The 17,437-nt window shown below is 45.7% G+C and overlaps 9 protein-coding genes across 9 annotated transcripts; 5 read left to right on the forward strand and 4 right to left on the reverse strand.

Moving 5' to 3' along the window:
* Window positions 1-545: 545 nt before the first annotated feature.
* On the forward strand, window positions 546-2,027 carry CYBJADRAFT_164995 (glycoside hydrolase; the record flags this gene model as incomplete). The annotated part of the gene is made up of 1 exon (XM_020213894.1): window positions 546-2,027. The coding sequence occupies one exon, from the start codon at window positions 546-548 to the stop codon at window positions 2,025-2,027; it is 1,482 nt and encodes a 493-aa protein (XP_020067786.1).
* A 583-nt stretch (window positions 2,028-2,610) lies between these two features.
* Window positions 2,611-3,570, forward strand: TRR1 (thioredoxin-disulfide reductase TRR1; the record flags this gene model as incomplete). Its single annotated transcript, XM_020216740.1, has 1 exon — window positions 2,611-3,570. One exon carries the CDS (start codon window positions 2,611-2,613, stop codon window positions 3,568-3,570), a length of 960 nt encoding a protein of 319 aa, XP_020067787.1.
* Window positions 3,571-3,637: 67 nt separating this feature from the next.
* CDC12 (septin CDC12) lies at window positions 3,638-4,862 on the reverse strand (the record flags this gene model as incomplete). The annotated part of the gene is made up of 2 exons (XM_020213085.1): window positions 3,638-4,727; window positions 4,816-4,862. The coding sequence occupies 2 exons, from the start codon at window positions 4,860-4,862 to the stop codon at window positions 3,638-3,640; spliced, it is 1,137 nt and encodes a 378-aa protein (XP_020067788.1).
* A 164-nt stretch (window positions 4,863-5,026) lies between these two features.
* CNL1 (Cnl1p) lies at window positions 5,027-5,598 on the reverse strand. The gene has a single exon (XM_020216018.1). It carries the CDS (start codon window positions 5,458-5,460, stop codon window positions 5,122-5,124), a length of 339 nt encoding a protein of 112 aa, XP_020067789.1. The 5' UTR covers window positions 5,461-5,598; the 3' UTR covers window positions 5,027-5,121.
* A 146-nt stretch (window positions 5,599-5,744) lies between these two features.
* Window positions 5,745-7,651, forward strand: GGA1 (ubiquitin-binding protein; the record flags this gene model as incomplete). The annotated part of the gene is made up of 2 exons (XM_020213468.1): window positions 5,745-5,918; window positions 5,994-7,651. The coding sequence occupies exons 1-2, from the start codon at window positions 5,879-5,881 to the stop codon at window positions 7,649-7,651; spliced, it is 1,698 nt and encodes a 565-aa protein (XP_020067790.1). The 5' UTR covers window positions 5,745-5,878.
* A 12-nt stretch (window positions 7,652-7,663) lies between these two features.
* Window positions 7,664-11,363, reverse strand: EAF1 (Eaf1p). The gene has a single exon (XM_020216019.1). It carries the CDS (start codon window positions 11,095-11,097, stop codon window positions 7,927-7,929), a length of 3,171 nt encoding a protein of 1,056 aa, XP_020067791.1. The 5' UTR covers window positions 11,098-11,363; the 3' UTR covers window positions 7,664-7,926.
* Window positions 11,364-11,595: 232 nt separating this feature from the next.
* CYBJADRAFT_170000 (uncharacterized protein) lies at window positions 11,596-13,225 on the forward strand. The gene has a single exon (XM_020216020.1). It carries the CDS (start codon window positions 11,627-11,629, stop codon window positions 13,046-13,048), a length of 1,422 nt encoding a protein of 473 aa, XP_020067792.1. The 5' UTR covers window positions 11,596-11,626; the 3' UTR covers window positions 13,049-13,225.
* On the reverse strand, window positions 12,986-13,878 carry BCP1 (protein-transporting protein BCP1). Its single transcript, XM_020216021.1, has one exon. It carries the CDS (start codon window positions 13,397-13,399, stop codon window positions 13,076-13,078), a length of 324 nt encoding a protein of 107 aa, XP_020067793.1. The 5' UTR covers window positions 13,400-13,878; the 3' UTR covers window positions 12,986-13,075.
* A 747-nt stretch (window positions 13,879-14,625) lies between these two features.
* Window positions 14,626-17,395, forward strand: CYBJADRAFT_165003 (uncharacterized protein; the record flags this gene model as incomplete). Its single annotated transcript, XM_020213895.1, has 2 exons — window positions 14,626-16,572; window positions 16,658-17,395. 2 exons carry the CDS (start codon window positions 14,626-14,628, stop codon window positions 17,393-17,395), a joined length of 2,685 nt encoding a protein of 894 aa, XP_020067794.1.
* Window positions 17,396-17,437: the final 42 nt, after the last annotated feature.

The following is a 17,437-nucleotide window of genomic DNA, read 5'->3' on the forward strand; positions in this document are numbered from 1 at the left end:
TGCTATGGACCCAGTGTGAGGTGTCATTGTAATGGCACCCAATCCCTAGTCTCTTACACGTTGCACACGACGGCCTTTCCCTATCGCACTGTATAGGCTCAGCTGTTAGTGCTTCTCCTCAGCCAACGGAGGACATATAGCCTATGTGTCTGGCATACTCACTTTGATCTTTCTTCTCTTGCAATAAGCACACACCAACGAGATTCGCTGTCTCTGACGTTTGGCTGGGTGTGTCATTGGCTCCAAACAGAGTGTAACTAAAGCTTCTAACGAGTATTGCAAAGGGTTTGTAAAGGGTTTGAAAGTGTTGTTTAATACTCACAGAATTCTCGATCGGGACATTTTCCCCTTTGTCTCGAATTTAAGTACGCGCATGGACCAAAAGGACAAATCAACCCCGACACGTTAAACCCGGCTAACTCCGGGTATCACAGCCGCAGATGCCTGTGTGGGTGTGTGGTACAAGACATCAGCCAAAGAATCAAGATTGCTTCTAACGGCCTTGTTTAATACCTGGTTCCGCCTTCTATGGAGATACACACGCGATGTTCTCTAAGATAAAGACGAAGCTACACTCACACGCAGAGCTGCCCTTGTGCCAGGACATCACCCCTGGGGAAAGGAAGCCACCGTCAAAGATACAGATCCTACGGAACCGGAAGCAGTTTGGTGTGAACCTGGGTGCTCTGTATGTCCAGGAGAAGTACATTGACGACACGTTTATCAGAGAAGGGTTTGAGACCGAGCTTGATGGTGTGACGAACTACATCAGCGTGAACGGCGTTGAGAAGACGAGACAGGACCTGCAGCGCCATTGGAGAAGCTACATCGATTCGATCGACTGGGAGTGGCTGAGAGATCAAGGCACAACTTGTTTGCGAGTGCCAATAGGGTACTGGCACGTTGGCCCTGGCTTCACAAGGGGTACGCCATTTGAAAGTGTTTCTCAAGTTTATGGGGATGCTGCGTGGGAAAGCTTCAAGCAGTTGTGCAAGACTGCTGATGCTAACGACATTGCCATCTTGTTCGACCTGCACGGGCTACCAGGGGGTGCCAATAAGAATGAGCACAGTGGCATGAAGTTATCGGACGCTGGGTTCTGGAAGTCCAAGAAGTATCAGTCGCTGGTGATTGAATTATACGAATTTGTCACCAAGGAGTTCCTGGCTAACGGCTTGACCAACATCTTTGGCCTACAGCTTTCCAATGAGAATGACTACTGTGACCTGGATGCCCAGAAAGAGTTCGTTGGCAAGGCAATCAATGCGATTAGAGCCTTGGACCCAACAATGCCGATAATCATCTCAGACTCCTGGGATCTGAACCTTTGGAACGAGTGGCTTGATAAGCACTCAGTGGATGACAGCACAACATCAGGCATCGTTATAGACACACACGTTTATAGGTGCTTTGATCAGAGGGACCGTGACAAGGCCGTGGACAAGATCATTGGAGACTTATCTCAGGAGCTGAACCACTGGGGAGACAAGGACAACGACATCATAGTCGGCGAGTACTCGTGCGTGCTGGACACGCAGTCGTGGGATAAATCCCAGGGCGCGTCCCGGGATGAGCTGGTCAAACAGTACGGCCAGACAGAGTCACAGCTGTTTAAGAAGTTGACCATGGGCGCGTTCTTCTGGACGTACAAGTTCAAATTCGGCGATGGGGGAGAATGGGGGTTTGTGCCAATGTGTGAGCGTGAGTGTCTAACCAATGGCCAGTGTAAGGCGCTAAGCGATGGTGACTTGTACGCAACATTGGAACAGAAGTTCTCGGAACACTGCAGCTACTGGGACTCTCAAAATGGCAATGCCAAATATGAGCACTGGAGGTATAAAGAAGGATTCATCACCGGGTGTAATGATTCTCTGGCCTTTGCACAGCTCGCCTCGTCGTCTGTTGGAAGCAAGAGGTGGATCAACAGCCGTAAGAGAGAACATGTGCTCAAGTTCAAGAGCTCGAGTCAAGAGTTTGTGTGGGAGTGGGAACACGGCTACGCAACAGCTTTGTCACTGTTCCAGTAGGTCTAGTCTCTGCGGCCTGATCATCGATCACTCGTTACCGCCTTTTTATGATTATTATTAGTGTTTAAGTCTTCGCTTTATGGCCACCCGGCATTGCGTGTAGCCCGATGTCCAGGGACTTGAGAGGTATAAGCTTCCCCTTTGACTAATCCGCTTCACCAAGCGTCCAATGTCCGTCATTAAATGTAAGCATTTCTTTTTTGGCTGACATTAAACTGTAACGTCTAGTCCCTTCCATGCATCTCCAAAGATGAACAGGCAAGTCAAAGATTAGATTTAGGCGGTGGGAACACACACGGGAAAAGAAGTCTCGCCCGCCAAAAGCTTATTAAGAAAAAACCACCCCGACACACGAAAAGTGTGGACATGTCTTGTCTTTCCGCGGCAAACAACCCACAGGCCCTCCAAAAAAAAAAAGGTCTGATACAAATCCAAGGGCGGACAAAAAAGGTATAAAAGAATAAACGATTTCCAGACTTGTCTCAGATTGTTGAACACCCACAAATTTTACTCCCCTTGGATCGTTTGTATGCTAAAGAGCCTAAGAAGACTTTTATCAACAACTTCGACCAATTATAGCCAAATGACCCATCAGAAAGTTACAATCATCGGAGGTGGCCCAGCTGCCCTGACTGCTGCGCTCTATCTCGCCCGTGCTGAGATCAAGCCAACCGTCTACGAGGGACTGTTAGCCAACGGTATCGCAGCCGGTGGTCAATTGACCACCACCACGGAGATCGAGAACTTCCCAGGTTTCCCAGAGGGGCTGACCGGTACCGAGCTGGTTGAGAGAATGAAGAAGCAGGCTGAGAAGTTTGGAACTGAGGTGATCACTGAAACCGTGGCCAAAGTTGACCTGAGCTCGAGACCTTTCAAGTTCTGGACCGAGTGGAACGAAGACGCTGAGCCAATCACAACCGATGCCATCATCCTCGCCACCGGTGCCTCCGCAAAGAGACTGAACTTGCCAGGCGAGGAGACGTATTGGCAACAGGGTATCTCTGCCTGTGCTGTTTGCGACGGTGCTGTTCCAATCTTTAGAAACAAGCCACTTGCCGTGATTGGTGGTGGTGACTCTGCCTGTGAAGAGGCGTTGTTCTTGACCAAGTACGGTTCCAAGGTGTACCTTGTTGTTAGAAAGGACTACCTCAGAGCCTCAACCATCATGCAGAGACGTGTTGAGAAGAACGACAAGCTCGAGATCCTCTACAACACCGTGTCCGTCGAGGCCAAGGGTGACGGTAAGCTGCTCAATGCTCTCCGCATCAAGAACGTGAAGACTGAGGAGGAGAGCGATTTGCCTGTGAACGGTTTGTTCTACGCCATTGGCCACACTCCAGCAACGTCAATTGTTCAAGGACAAGTTGAGACCGATGCCAACGGCTACATCAAGACCGTTCCTGGTACTACACACACATCTGTGGAGGGCTTCTTCGCAGCTGGTGATGTCCAAGATGAGCGTTATAGACAGGCCATCACATCTGCTGGTACCGGTTGTATGGCTGCTTTGGATGCCGAGAAGTTCCTATCCGAGCAGGAGTAGACGTAAACAAATAGCCCAGTGTCGAATTTCTTTGATATATATAGTTATAAACTGAAAGAGTTAATCATCACTTCTTCCTCAATTGTAGTTGTCTAACTTCCTCATCCAACTGCTTGACTTTCTGCTGAATTTCATCCAAGTCTTCGTTCAATCTGTTTCTCTCGTTGACGATGTTCTGCTCCCACTGTCTGAATCTCTGCTCTTCAGCCTTGACCTGGTCTGTGAAGAACTTCTTGAGCGCATTCTCTTCTTCTTTGAACTTTGGGTTTTGGTACTTTCTGTACCCGATAGAGTCGTTGCCTGAACTGGATTCGCTGGACGACATCTTGAGGGTTCTAAAGGCCTCGTAGTGCAGAGTCTCTGTCGATTGGATGAGATCTAACAGGTTTGTTCTCAGCAGCAACGATCTCAGCTTTCTAAAGTCGGAGTACTGTTCATTCTCCACCTCGGCGAGCCCCCATGGATACTTTCTGGCACGGATCAGTTCGCCGTTGCCGTTATCGTACTCGTACTCTGAACAGATGATGGCAAAAGGCATGCTCTCAATCAACGCCTTTGAATGGTCAGCAGCAGCCTGGTCATCCAGCTCGATAGGAGGCGTATAGATTCTAATCTCCTGGGCCTCAATGACAGAACGGATTCTGTTCTTGAACCCACTCAGTTCACTTGGCGACAGCGTATCAGCCTTTGCAATGATTGGGATCAGATTCACCCTGGTTCCCAGTTTCTTCATCGTCTCGATGTCCAACGGCTTCAAAGAGTGTCCCGTAGGTCTGATAAAGTACAGGCAGGCGTGTACCCTCAAGTCGTGCTTGGAGTCACGGTTTGGCTGCTGCTCCTGTCTCATGAACGACTCGTGCTGGTCATCTATGAAGTCCACGATCGGCTGCCATGTGGCCCTGTTGTTGATGTTGTCTCCGAACCCAGGCGTGTCGATCAAGTTCACCCTGAGCTTGAAGTTCTTCTCCTCCAGCTCCGCACGGACAATGTCGATCTCCGTGGTCTTGTTCAGCGCCTTCTTGTGACGGTTCTTGTTGTCCACAGGCTGCTTCAAGAGCGTCTGGAACAGCGTGTTGATGAACGTAGTCTTACCAACACCGCTTTCACCGGCAACCATCAACGTGAAATGCCCACCTTGCTTAGATACAATCTTATACCTTCACAGTAACAGTTAGCGATATAAACATCAAGACACCCGCACACGGGGGGCAAGGCCTGAGAAACAGCTCAGCAAAGCACACTCACCTTTGGTTAGGAAGCGAAGAGATTCCAATTGGCTCCGACACAGTCATTTTACTGCTATTCTCCGTTGGTTGATACTGGCTCAATGCTGTAACCTTGTGAAAGAGAAACACGAAGCCTTAAAAAGGGTAGAATTTCGTGAAATTTTGGCGAAAATGTCGCGTTTGATCGAGGAATGGTTTCCTAATGGGGAAAGCTTACCGAAAGCGGAAGTGCCGTGGTCCCTGGGCCTTCATAGTTGGAAACGCAGATTATATAATAATTAAAGCACGCATCTATAATAATCATATAACTATTACCGTATAACGGTCAAATGTCCAGCTTGTCCAGCCTATCGGTGAAGTCCCGTACTATCAGCGCTATCTGCTCAACCATCTGGAACTCCGCTGCGATCTCGTCGCACTGGCCGATGACCCTCTTCAGCGAGTCGATCGCCAGTTGCACGGCCTCCAACTGCTCGTCAACCTGTTGCTCCTGTACCTCCACGTACCGTTGGCACTCTTCGCCAATGCCATCGACACGGTCTTTGATCTTGTACATCAGATAGTCAAACGTCAGCGAGAGCTGTTTGATGCCGAGTGGGTCTGTCAGCTGGAGCTCCTCGGACTCGGACTCGGATGACGAGCGTGAAACAGTGGTATCGTCCATTGCAACAGCCTTCGCCTTGTCCAACGGCAAACGGCCCCTTGGCCACCACCTCTGACTGTGTTGTTGTTACACGATTATGCAAACGTACGGTGGCCTTCCCCAAGACCATGTACACCCGCACACCAATATTTGTACACCCGAACACCACAACACCACAGGCCGGGTAACCCCAAGACGTCCCTACTTCCCCCAAAACAGGCACACCCGCACACCACTAAAGGGGAGATAGTGGATTTTAATCCCAGCCACCCACCTTTTCTCGTCGGCTTTCGATCCTCATTCTCTTCACTTTTAGCCGTTGTCACCATACGATATCAGTCAATTGAGCCGAGATTGAACTGAACTGGATACAAGGTCTGATTCCCTGGCATAGACGTATACCTTTCCACCAACTGTTTGTCTTGTTTGCCCGGTTGAAATGTCCGCACCACCTTCGTCATCCCTCGTGAGAAAGATCTGTACGTATACGTCTTCCCCCTAATGGCTTGAAAGTTTGCCAGAGACAGAGACATTCAACTAACCATTACGCACAGATCGAGCCTGTAGAAGCTCGCTTGCTGAGCCTGACCTGTCGCTGAACCTTGCGGTTGCTGACTACATCAATGAGAAGCAAGGCAATGCACCACGTGAAGCTGCTAAGACTGTGGTGAACCTCGTCAATTCTAAGGACACCCACACTGCCATCTTTGCGCTGACCCTGTTGGACGTGCTGGTGAAGAACTGTGGGTATCCGTTCCACCTACAGATCTCCAGAAAGGAGTTCCTGAACGAACTGGTGAAGAGGTTCCCGGAGAGACCACCTTCAAGATACTCCAGAGTGCAGAAGATGATCCTCGGTGCCATTGAAGAGTGGAACCAGACGATCTGTAAGACTTCGAGACACAAGGAGGACCTCGGGTTCATCAGAGACATGCACAGACTGCTGACTTATAAGGGGTACATCTTCCCAGAGGTCAAGCCTGAAGATGCCTCAGTGTTGAACCCATCTGACAATCTGAAGTCCATCGAGGAGGTTCAAAGAGAGGAACAGCTGGCTCAATCTGCAAAGCTACAAGAGCTGGTTAGACGTGGTAGACCTCAGGACCTGAAAGAGGCCAACAAGCTGATGAAGATCATGGCTGGGTTCAAAGACGACACCATTGTGGAGAGTAAAGCGAGAGTTGCGGAGGACTTGGATAGACTGAAGAGAAAGGCCGATGTGTTCAGCGAGATGCTTCAGCAGTCCACCAACTCTGGCCAGTTCGATCCTAACGATGAGACATTGGTTGAGCTCTTCAGTGCTTTGAAAGTTGCCCAGCCAAAGATCCAAAAGATCATCACAGAGGAGCAGGACGACCCAGATGCGGTGCAAAACTTGCTACAGCTGAACGACTCTGTGAACCTGCTTGTTGATAAGTTCAACTTGCTGAAGGCTGGCGATTTGACTAATGCTTCAAAGATCAAGGTTGCTTCGAATGGCTCAGGCGTGCAACAGTCCTTGAACCTGATTGACTTTGACGATGACGACTCAGCCACGGCAACTCCACCACCTCAACAACAAGGTACCACTGTTGACGACCTCTTGGGTGATTTGAACTCGTTATCGTTCAACAACCCTCCACAGGCCAATTACGGACTCGGTGGTGATATCTCGCTTGGTGCAACATCACCACCACCACAATCTTTAAGCCCACAACAATCTTCAGGACCAAACTACGACATCTTTGCACAGTTGTCCCAGCCTTCCACTTCGTCGCCTTCTGTTGCAGCCTCTGCTCCATCATTTGATCTCTTGAGTGGATTCTCTCAACCTCAACAACAACAACAGCCACAGCAGCAGCAGCCACAACCACCACAGCCATCGCTCAAGCAGAGAACAGTGGTCAACGAGTCACAGCACTTGAAGTTTGAAATCGACGTTTCTAAGCACTCAGACAACTTCATCTCTGTCAAGGCCTTCTTCACGAACTTGGGTGCCATTCCACTGACAAACTTCCAATTCTTAATCGCAGTTCCAAAGTCCTTAACCTTGACTTTGGATCCTCAAGTTGGCTCCTTTATCCCAAGCTTTGGTAAAGATTCAGTAACCCAATCTTTCAAAATTGCTTCACAGCAGGGCTCTATTCCTTCATGGAAGATCAAATGGAAGGTGAACTACTCAATCAACGGCTCCCCAATTGAGGAGACAGCAACTTATACAATAACAGTCTAAGGATGCACCTCAACTTGTTAGATATACACTAATGTTATAAAGCCACTGACCTGGGAGGAGCTTCTTATATATTGCTGGTTTTAACCCACTATTCTTTATATGGGGTGAGTGGAAATTAAAATCGTTATGTTATCATTGTCGTGAATGTATCATTATATCTGTTTGATCACAATGATGAATTGTACACTTTATACTGTTTACAGATGGAGATATTGTCATTAAAAAGTCGTTAGAGGAGGAAAAAAAGAAAGCCAAAAATGCCCAATATGGTTGATCTATCCTGACAAGCCTGCATCATTACCCTTAGGATTGGCGTTGGTTGTAGATCCATTGTCGATACTAGCTTGCTGACGCTTTTGTTGCTGTTCTGCGTGCAACACCTTTAGCATATCCAGCTGTGCCTTCTGTTCTGGAGTTAACTTTGTAGAACTTATCGTTGAGGAAACCTCACTTCCTTCATTGGCAAGATGTGATGTTCCATTATTTGAAGCACTGGCAGCTAACCTCTGTTGCTGCTGTTGCAAAATTTGCTGCGGTGTAGGGACAGAAATAGACTTGTTTTGTGCTGCTGGTGAGCCATGCTGTGAACTTCTCTGGCCAGCCAAGCCACTAGTATTGAATTTTGCAGAGTTGTTAGTGTTGTTCGTGTTGCTTGCTGGGGTGGTACTGGTGGTCGTAGTATTAACGGCAGTGGCAGCGGCAGCAGCAGCTCTGGCGTTCTGTTTCGCTTGCAAGTTGGCGAGATATTGTGCAGCCATGTTCGTCACTTCTTGCTTTGACAAATTTGGATGTTGTGCTTGAATTTGACTAATAATCGCAGAGACATGAGCCGGAACAAAAGCTTGTTGACGAGACACCGGTACAGTCTTAACTGTATTTGAAAGACTGGCTGCTGATTTAGCCACTTGCGTGGGGTTACTATTAGAGCGTTGAATATTAACAAGCTGAGCTTGTGCACCATTAGGAGATGGAGAACCTTGAGCCACACCATTAGCCAATTTTCTTTGTCTCATCTGAATAATCTGTTGAATCTGTTCTGGAGTGTATGATGTTCCAGATACATTCTTTAACCCTGGAACTTGTGTGGCCCCATTGTGTTGCTGTTTAGCAATTGACTGAGCAGGGACAGAATTTGGTCTCTGTTGTTGTACTTGTTGAGATTGTTGTACTTGCTGGCGCTGCTGCTGCTGCTGCTGTTGTTCTTGTGCTTGTGCTGGTCTGGCCTGAATTTGGGTGTTATTACCTCTTTGGACAGCTTGCTGACCAGTCTGTTGCACTGGATGAGCAGCTGCAGCTTTGTTATCATTTCCAGCAACTACTCTACGTTGTTGGTTAGGAATATAAGCTTCCTGGATAGCCTTATCTCTCTCAAATTTCAACTTCGATAACTCTGCAGGTGTTGGTGCAACCAACTTTTTCTCATCAATGTTCTTTCTTTGATGATTTGAGTTTGGTCTTGTCACACTCTCTCTCTTTCTCATACATTTCCGAATCGCTTCAAACATACTAGCCCAACGGAGCCTTTTGTGACCTCTTTGAATGGATTCCACACCAACACCCAGTGGTGATATACGTCTCTTTGTTGTAGCCTGGATATGATGTGCGTGCTCCAGCCATTTGGTGGCAGCCATATAGTTGTGTCCCCTCATATCACCAATCTGAAAAGCATCGTTTAGTTGAATGTATCTTTCAAAGCATTGCCATGGGGTTCTTCTTTCAATATTTGATTGGTAACTTCTCGTAGGTCTCTTTGACAAATGAGCAGAAACAATTCCCCAATTGAACGAGAATTGATTAACGTATTCAATCAAGTTTTGGTCATCTTCAGGCAGCCATATCGTTGGAGTTCTCAAATTCAAATATCTTAAACTTGGAGGTTGTGGTGGTTTAATAATCGTACTCAGTCTATTACGAGACGAGAATCCAAACAAACCCTTTTGTTGATCAGGTACACTATTGTTATTATCCTCTGTCTGCTGTAGGTAGCAGTTAAACCAAGTTTCATCCTCCTGTGGTAAAAGAGCCTTTGAAACTGGAATCAATGGTGCCCTATCATAACAATCGTTGAACTTCTCAAACGTTCCAAAAGTTGGTATACCATCAAACAAAATCTTATCTGAATTTTTGAAATCATTCGTATCAACTTGTAATTTAAATGGATTAGGCTCCTCTGTTTCCAAATATTTGTTATACTCTTCAAGAGTAGACTCGGGAAGTTCAGCAGGTGTGATTTCATCAGAAGGTTGGGGTCTCTCCAAAAGTCTTGAATTGTCTGTGTCATCAACATCCATACTGTCTGATTCTGCTTCTTTGGACTCTTCAATATTAATAAAATCCTCCAACTTGACCTCATCTTCTTCATCTGTTGTAATATGAACAATTGGTCTTGTCTTTATACAACAAACTTTCCCAAACTTCCAATAATCCTGTATGGATTTTGCAATAGTTGCACATGTTGCAACTTTGAACTTTCTCTCCTCTTTGAAATCCACACTCATCCAGCTCATCTCTGATAATAAGTTTTCCCAATGCGATCTCTTTTTAGAATTCAAAAGAGGATCCACAAACCTCTGCGGTTGTTTCAAACTCCATTTCCCCTGTCTCTTCAACTCCTCGATTCTTGAGTGCACAACGTTGATTTTCCCCTCTGTTAACGCAGTTTCGTACATCGATGAGGTGACAACTTTGTGAGTCGTCGGCATCAATTTGACAAGTGGTAATGTCTGAGCCAAATAGTACAACTCAGCCAAAGGTGTAACCTCTGCAACTTTCGCAGGTAGGTAGTTCTTTAGCACAAGAATCAAGGTGTTAATATTATCCTTGTTTACAGGGTCAAAAAGTTCCAACGGGTGATCCTTCTTGTGCTTCTTAAAGGACTTCTTGATCGCCTCCTCCGAGTTTATCACTGAAGATGCAATTGTCTTGGATGGTATCACAATCTGTGGAGGAGGAGGCGGTGGTGGTGGAAGTATGGACTGCTCCTGTTGTTTCACCACCGGTGCAACCTTAGGCACCGGCGCAGGTTCGATGATCTGTTTTGTATCAGTTGGAACAGTCGACTTTCCAACGATGATCTCTGGTTCCTTCGGTGTATTGTGAGAACCAGCTGTCTCAGCTGCTGCGGTTGTGACACCTGTGGACTTCTCTGTACTGTCCAACGCCTGTGCAGATGGGGAGCCACCTGTGGCATCCCCACTATCGAACTGCAACAGCGGCAACTCCGCCGGATCAAATTCACTCTCTATGTCATGGCTCTCCACAAACGCTCGTACACTGTCCTTCGTCGTCGTCAAAGGATCATCATCCCGCACAGTCCATATCTTCGAAAGCGATGAGAGCGTGTAGAGCTCTGCCAACTTCCTCTTGCGGCTCCGGACGATCTCGGTGGCCAGTTGCTTCCGCTTATCAACCGCCTCGACCCTCACAGTCTCTATGCTTGCCGCCATGGTAAATTGGGCACCGTTTCAACGTCAACGAGTAAACAAAACACAGCGGCAACGGTCAAAACACACAACACAAACAAACGCCAGCACAGAAAAACACGGTAGAACAACAAATGCCAGAGTGAAAGCAGGTGGACGGGGAAAACACACACGCCGCCACGGTTACCGCCCAGTTAAACACAACAAAGTAAACAAAACCACGACAAAACGGGGGAGATGTGTTGATTTTTGTTGGTGGGCAAAAGCGCTGATTTTGTTGTCTGTCTCTGTTAGAGCTCTTTAGAAGAGGGAGAAAAGCGGAATTTTGGTGATGTTTTTTTTCTTCTTCGTTGTTTTTTTTTTTCTTTGTTTTTCAAATTTGGACATTCCGCGATTATTTCCTCTTACGGGAACTGCCTAATTGGGAGGTTTGTTTACTTTTTTAACCTTGTGTATGTGTTTTTAAGCCTGGTCTGTGCTTGCGGGAAAAGCTCTACACTACTTTCAACGCCAAAGGCACCGGTGTGATCTCTCTTTGTCAGTCATCGCAGCCATGGCAAAGCTTAAGGAGTTGGATGTGCAATGCTTCAGTATCCTGGACGACGACTCTCTGCTGGAGGAGGACAAAGTGGACAAGATGGAAGAGATTGTGAGGACTAAATATCCCAACATGAGCGCCCAGCAGCTGGAGAAGACCATCATGGATGTCATGTGGAGGCACAAGGATCCCTCGAGGGCACAGACACAGCTGCCCACGGTGGTGAAAGTGGAAGAGCGTGAAATGAAGATAGACATTCCGAGCTTTGAGCGGAGAGTGCAGCTGCAAAAGCAGTGCTTGGAATTGCAGGCGATGGAGGAGGAGGAATCAAAGAGCGAGTATAAGAGTCTGCTCCAAAGGACGAACCAGCTCTCTGATGAGCTCTACAGTAACGCAGACTCGAAACGGCCAGCAGCCAACGACTCGCCATTGGATCAGCTGCTTGCGATGTTTGACCATAGCGTAACAAAGGCGAGGATAGAACAGGCATTGAGGAGCACAGGATACGATGTCATCTCTGCTGCCAATTTGATCCTTACGCAGCTGAAGAGGGAGACAGGCGTGGAGCAGTCCACCGTGGACTCGGAACACAAGAGCCCATTCTTTGGTGCTGGAAAGAACGTCAACGTTGTTTGCAGCTTCTTCACCAAGAATGGATACTGTCTAAAATCAGACTGCCGGTTCCGTCATGATATTGAGAATAGAACTTGCAGCTTTTGGCTTAGGGGAAACTGTCTAGCTGGTGATAACTGCCTGTTCCAACATAACTTGGGCTCGTTGTCTGCCCCTCCAAGCTCAACAGGTAAATCTACATCGACATTTTCCCCAGAAACGACACCATCATTTATACCAACTTCTTCGTCTTCTCCGTCATCGATGCCCACTTCAAAGGCCAGTCTAATACGGTTGCCTCTAAGGAAACCTAAATCGATACCATGGGAATCTAGCGACCCCAGGTTCGAGAAATATAACCATTTCCGCAAGAATGCGGCCAAGGCAGAAGATTTGAGGAAGAAATTTGCCCGTATATCAACAGAATCGTGGAAATCTAACGACGGATTGAAGTCTAAACAGTACAGTACAAAGGCAAATGTGCAGGAGGAAAAATACTTTGATGCTCTAAAGTTAGCAGATGACGAATTGGCGAAATACTCTGACTCAAACGATGATGAAGTTTGGTTTGAAATGCACGGTTACGATTTCAACGATGCCATTGAACAACTGGGGTCGTCATTAACTGAAGTGAAAAAGACTTGTCACAAGAATTCCAAAATTGTCTTCATCGTTGTTCCTTCAACATCCGATTACTCTCAGTATAAGAAGACTACGAAACCTATAACCATATGGCTTGACCACAACGGGTACAGGTGGGAAATTCACAGCTGTGGTGCTACTAACATGGGTTCAGTAATTGCCATTGATCCATGGTCTGTTTGATATATATTAATTGTTTAGTCATTGAATTCAAAAGGCCTCTGCAATAGCATCTTCCAGCTCAACGATGGATTTGAGCAGCTCGTCGTGTCCGATGAGAATAAAGGATTGAATCAACCCTTTCTTAGACTCCAAAGAGTTTGTATATAGAGCATTCGACTCCAAGAACTTATCCTCATCGTGGAAGTAGTCAACCTCGACAGTCTTAACCTTCTTGTTGGAGTTCTGCTCTGATTCCTCGTTGACCTCGAACTTCCGGGATGGTATCAAGTAATAGTCATAGTGTTCACCTTCTGCCTTGGCAACGTCCTCCAACACAATCTTGTACAGAGCCGGTATAACTTGAATTGGCATGTTGATAAATCTCTCATTGATCAACAGCGCAACCTTCTTATTCGAAACTTTGGCAAGCTGGGTCGATAGCCCCAAGTCTGTTTGGTTTATATACTTCCAATAGTCACTGGACTTGACGTCCTTAACACTGATTGGAGCTAAAAACGCATACGGATCCGACTCCTTACCGTCGGTCTTGATCGTTGTAGTTGGAGAATCGAGCACAACATCAGTAAGCCCAGACAAGTTGATCTTCTTACTATCTTCGCCCAGCAATTGACGTAGAAGATTCTTGATAGCATGGAAGTCAACGTCCTTGTTCACATCAAAGAAGTCAAAATCAACGTTGACGATCTCCTCGTCCTGTTCTTCATCAGAGCTCTCGTTTTCCTTTTGTGCTGTACGTTAGCGATCTATACCAGAAAACAAGCAAACACGCATACTCACTGAATCCGTGGTGTCGACGTCAATATCTGACTCTTCTTCTTCCTCGATTCTTCTCTTTGCTGACATCGCTTTCTGTACTTCGGCTGATAGATTTATGGGTCGAAACAGCTCATCGCACTGCTAAAATTTTGAGCACTGGGCATTTACACCTCTGCTGTCTCTACCAATAATATGCACCATGCAATATCATGTAGCCTTGGGCCTAGTTATGGTCAAGCAGGAGCGAGTTGTGGTCGATTTGTTCATAAGAGTTGTGATCTTCCACCAATTTGCACGTGATTTATGGTATGGGCACATTATTATCGTGACTGTCCTCTTAGTTAGAAATCCCTCAATTGGACAACGAGACGCCAGTCTCGACTGTTCATTTGAATGGAAAAGATTTCACTCTTTTCCTATTCCTTATAGTGTTGTTTTAGAACACACACACACTAAGACTATTATATTGACAAACTCACAACTATTGATATTATATCATATTATTGAATCATACATTTATTTGATCATATTATTGTTATTATCGCATCCCAGTATTCTGCTTGATTAAATCAAAGAAGAGCTATCGGATAATATTGTGAATTGCAATACCTAGTACTTATACCTGAACCCCGAAGAGCACAGAATAAATTAAAATTTTAATTTAAAACCTGTTCTACGAAACCTGTTCTACGAAACCTGTTCTACGAACCGTTATAAGAAACTTGTTATGAACAAATCTGTTATAAGAAAGCTGTTATAAGAAGTTGTTTACAAACATTGTTACTCAATTATCAATCGATTGAATCATTCAATTCTTCGGAATGAGTAAAGGTACTAGAAGCAAAATCAAGGCCAAAGAAGCTGCTGCTCGTGAGAGAAACCGTGAAAGGACTCATGAAGAGACCTCTGAACATTCCTCCCTTGATGACTATGAGGATGTTCCCTCTGACTTTGACAATGATACTTCTAGAATGGAAGAAGAAGATGATGATAACAATAATGGTGTTTCAATGACCATGAACGATTTCATCAAGATCTACTTGAAGGATAGGGAAGAACGGGAGAAGCATGACAAAGAGGTCGATAAGACTCTCGCTGAAGTCACTAAGTTCATGGGAAGAGACAACAATCCTGAGAACAAGCCAACTGGCACTCCTGAGAAAACTCCTCCGTTCAAAAAGAACTTTGATCCCGAGGCCTTTTCTGAGAAGTACAACTTTGGTACTGGCAGATCCAATGCTTCCAACCCCAAGGTGAAGAAGTTTGAAGAGTCTAGGCCTAGGATCTTCAAAACTACTCCTGTTGAAGATGGATTGTTGAAGCTTATTCAGGATGTTAAGCCAAATCTTATTCCCCTTGCGGATGCTGAGAAGAGTTGTATCATGGAGGTCGGCGGTCCTGGCTCCAACTACAGCGCTTCCCGTCCTAGAATCATCGACTCTGATCCACGTAACATGACCATTGACGAAAGGGTCACTTGGTTAATGTCTGCTCAGCAATTCTGTACTTGCAATCGATTCAGAACTGATCAATGGGTCTATATGATCCTTGTTGAATCTGTTAAGCATGAGCCTACTGCTGATGGAATTGATGGACTCATTGGTAATAGAGTTGGTGGTGGCCACTCTTATGTTGTTGGTTGTTGGAAAGCTCTGCTTCTCTACTTTTTTGCTGATGAACGTGAACTATACAGATATCTTCTTAAGAAGTGTCAGCGTTTGAGTAACGTGATCATTCGTAAGAATACCAGTGTTAACGCCACTTTGATCGAGTGGGCTGAGAAATGGAGAGGTATTCACAAGTTCAAATTGAATTTTACTCAAGGTCTGTACATTATTAGAGACATTCTTTATGATCTGGTTCCACAAACTACATTTGATTTCCAGCATGTCCAGAACTGGGGTCACCTGGCTGACTTTCTCCGTGAAGTCAACATTGGTGTTATTCCATCTCCTGCTGAAGACTATGTCTGGTCCAAACCTGATGACGTGGATGTTCTTGTTGGTAAACCATCACAAGTCATTCAGTTCAACCAAATGGCAAACTCTGATGACACTGAGTGTGAAGTTGAAGGAGAACCCAATGTCATTAAGTATAATAATGGTAAGAACAATGGCAACTATCAACGTGGTTACAATGGTCAAGGGAGTCGTAACTCTTACAACTCTGATGGTAAGAACAATGGTAAGAACAATGGTAAGAACAATGGTAACTATCAACGTGGTCACAATGGTCAAGGGAGTCGTAACTCTTACAACTCTGGTGGTAAGAACAATGGTAACTATCAACGTGGTTACAATGGTCAAGGGAGTCGTAACTCTCACAACTCTGGTGGTAAGAACAATGGTAAGAACAATGGTAACTATCAACGTGGTCACAATGGTTATGGCAATGGAAACTCCTACAACCGTAACTCTTATGGTTACAATGGTGGAAATGGAAATAACTATTCCCAGTCAACATTTCCTAGTGGTACCCATGAACAACACAGTGGAATCCACCTTGGCTGTTACTGTCATTACTGTTCTCACGCCAAACAAGACGCTATCAAATGGTTACTCATGTTAGCCAAACAGGAAAGATCACGCAAGGAAGTTAACCTCGTTGACATCAATGAGAACAAGACTCCTACTAACCAGAAACTTTATTACTTGGAAGAGGTCATTTCTGAAATCATGTCGGAAGATGGTAACGAATACAACCCGGTTATCAGACGTATGAAGGAAGATGCTGGTCTAGCCACTGATCCTGATCTTTTGGATGTTGAGGTCATTGAGGCTAGGAATTCCACAAGCCACTGAATGTGTTACTTCACATCAAGTTCTATCCTTGCTACTTTCCTCTATTTCCAAGAATCAAGATGGTATCTCTGAACATTTTACTCCGTTGTTGACTGATCTTTCTGTCCAACCTGGTACTTTATTCTCTGATATGATCTCATTCTCGTCTACTGTTCCCGCTGCTCCCGATTTTGTTATTTCGGAGACTCCTGATGATACACAATCTCCCCAACTGTTGTCTATGGATCTCTCCCCTACCCCTATTAAGATTCTCATTGATACTGGTGCTACTACTTCTGTTCTATCTGCCATTACTCTTGAGAAGCTTAATACTCCCCATCGCTTTGGTCAGCTTACCCTATCTGTTTGTGAGAGAAACGAATGTGCTTCTAAGCTGGCTACTGATGATCAACTTTTCATTACTGTTGCTAATGGTGCTCGCATACCTGTAACAAGGTCTGCTTGTGTTAATTTGCAATTTGGTGATGAAACTATCCACTTCAGGGTACTTGTTGTTGCTGCTTTGGCTGGTAATACCGTACTTCACGATACGTTAGTATTGGGAAAGGATTTACTTACCAAACTTGGTTACTCAGTTACCACTGAAGGTGAGAAACTTGGTCCGGTCAAGTTGAGTACGCTGGTGGCGTTACCTCTTGATCCGGAATTTGCTGTTTATTCCGCTGTTCTACACTCGGAACCGAAACCAATCGAAGTCATTGATGCTGTTGCAGATGCTTCTGCTGTTTCTGACCGTGCTATTAGTTACCTAGATCCCTATGAGGTTGTAGAAAAATGGTTGTCGTCTTGAAAGAACCAGTGGTAGTGAATGGTATATTCATGGCGCACTAAT

The sequence above is a fragment of the Cyberlindnera jadinii genome, assembly GCF_001661405.1.
Source record: "Cyberlindnera jadinii NRRL Y-1542 unplaced genomic scaffold CYBJAscaffold_27, whole genome shotgun sequence".
Taxonomy (NCBI): Eukaryota; Fungi; Ascomycota; class Saccharomycetes; order Phaffomycetales; family Wickerhamomycetaceae; genus Williopsis; species Williopsis jadinii.

What these genes read in the sequence shown, in the direction of transcription:
- CNL1 (XM_020216018.1), bottom strand. Translation starts at nt 5,460, where the DNA reads ATGGACGATACCACTGTTTCACGCTCGTCATCCGAGTCCGAGTCCGAG.
- EAF1 (XM_020216019.1), bottom strand. Translation starts at nt 11,097, where the DNA reads ATGGCGGCAAGCATAGAGACTGTGAGGGTCGAGGCGGTTGATAAGCGG.
- CYBJADRAFT_170000 (XM_020216020.1), top strand. Translation starts at nt 11,627, where the DNA reads ATGGCAAAGCTTAAGGAGTTGGATGTGCAATGCTTCAGTATCCTGGAC.
- BCP1 (XM_020216021.1), bottom strand. Translation starts at nt 13,399, where the DNA reads ATGCCAATTCAAGTTATACCGGCTCTGTACAAGATTGTGTTGGAGGAC.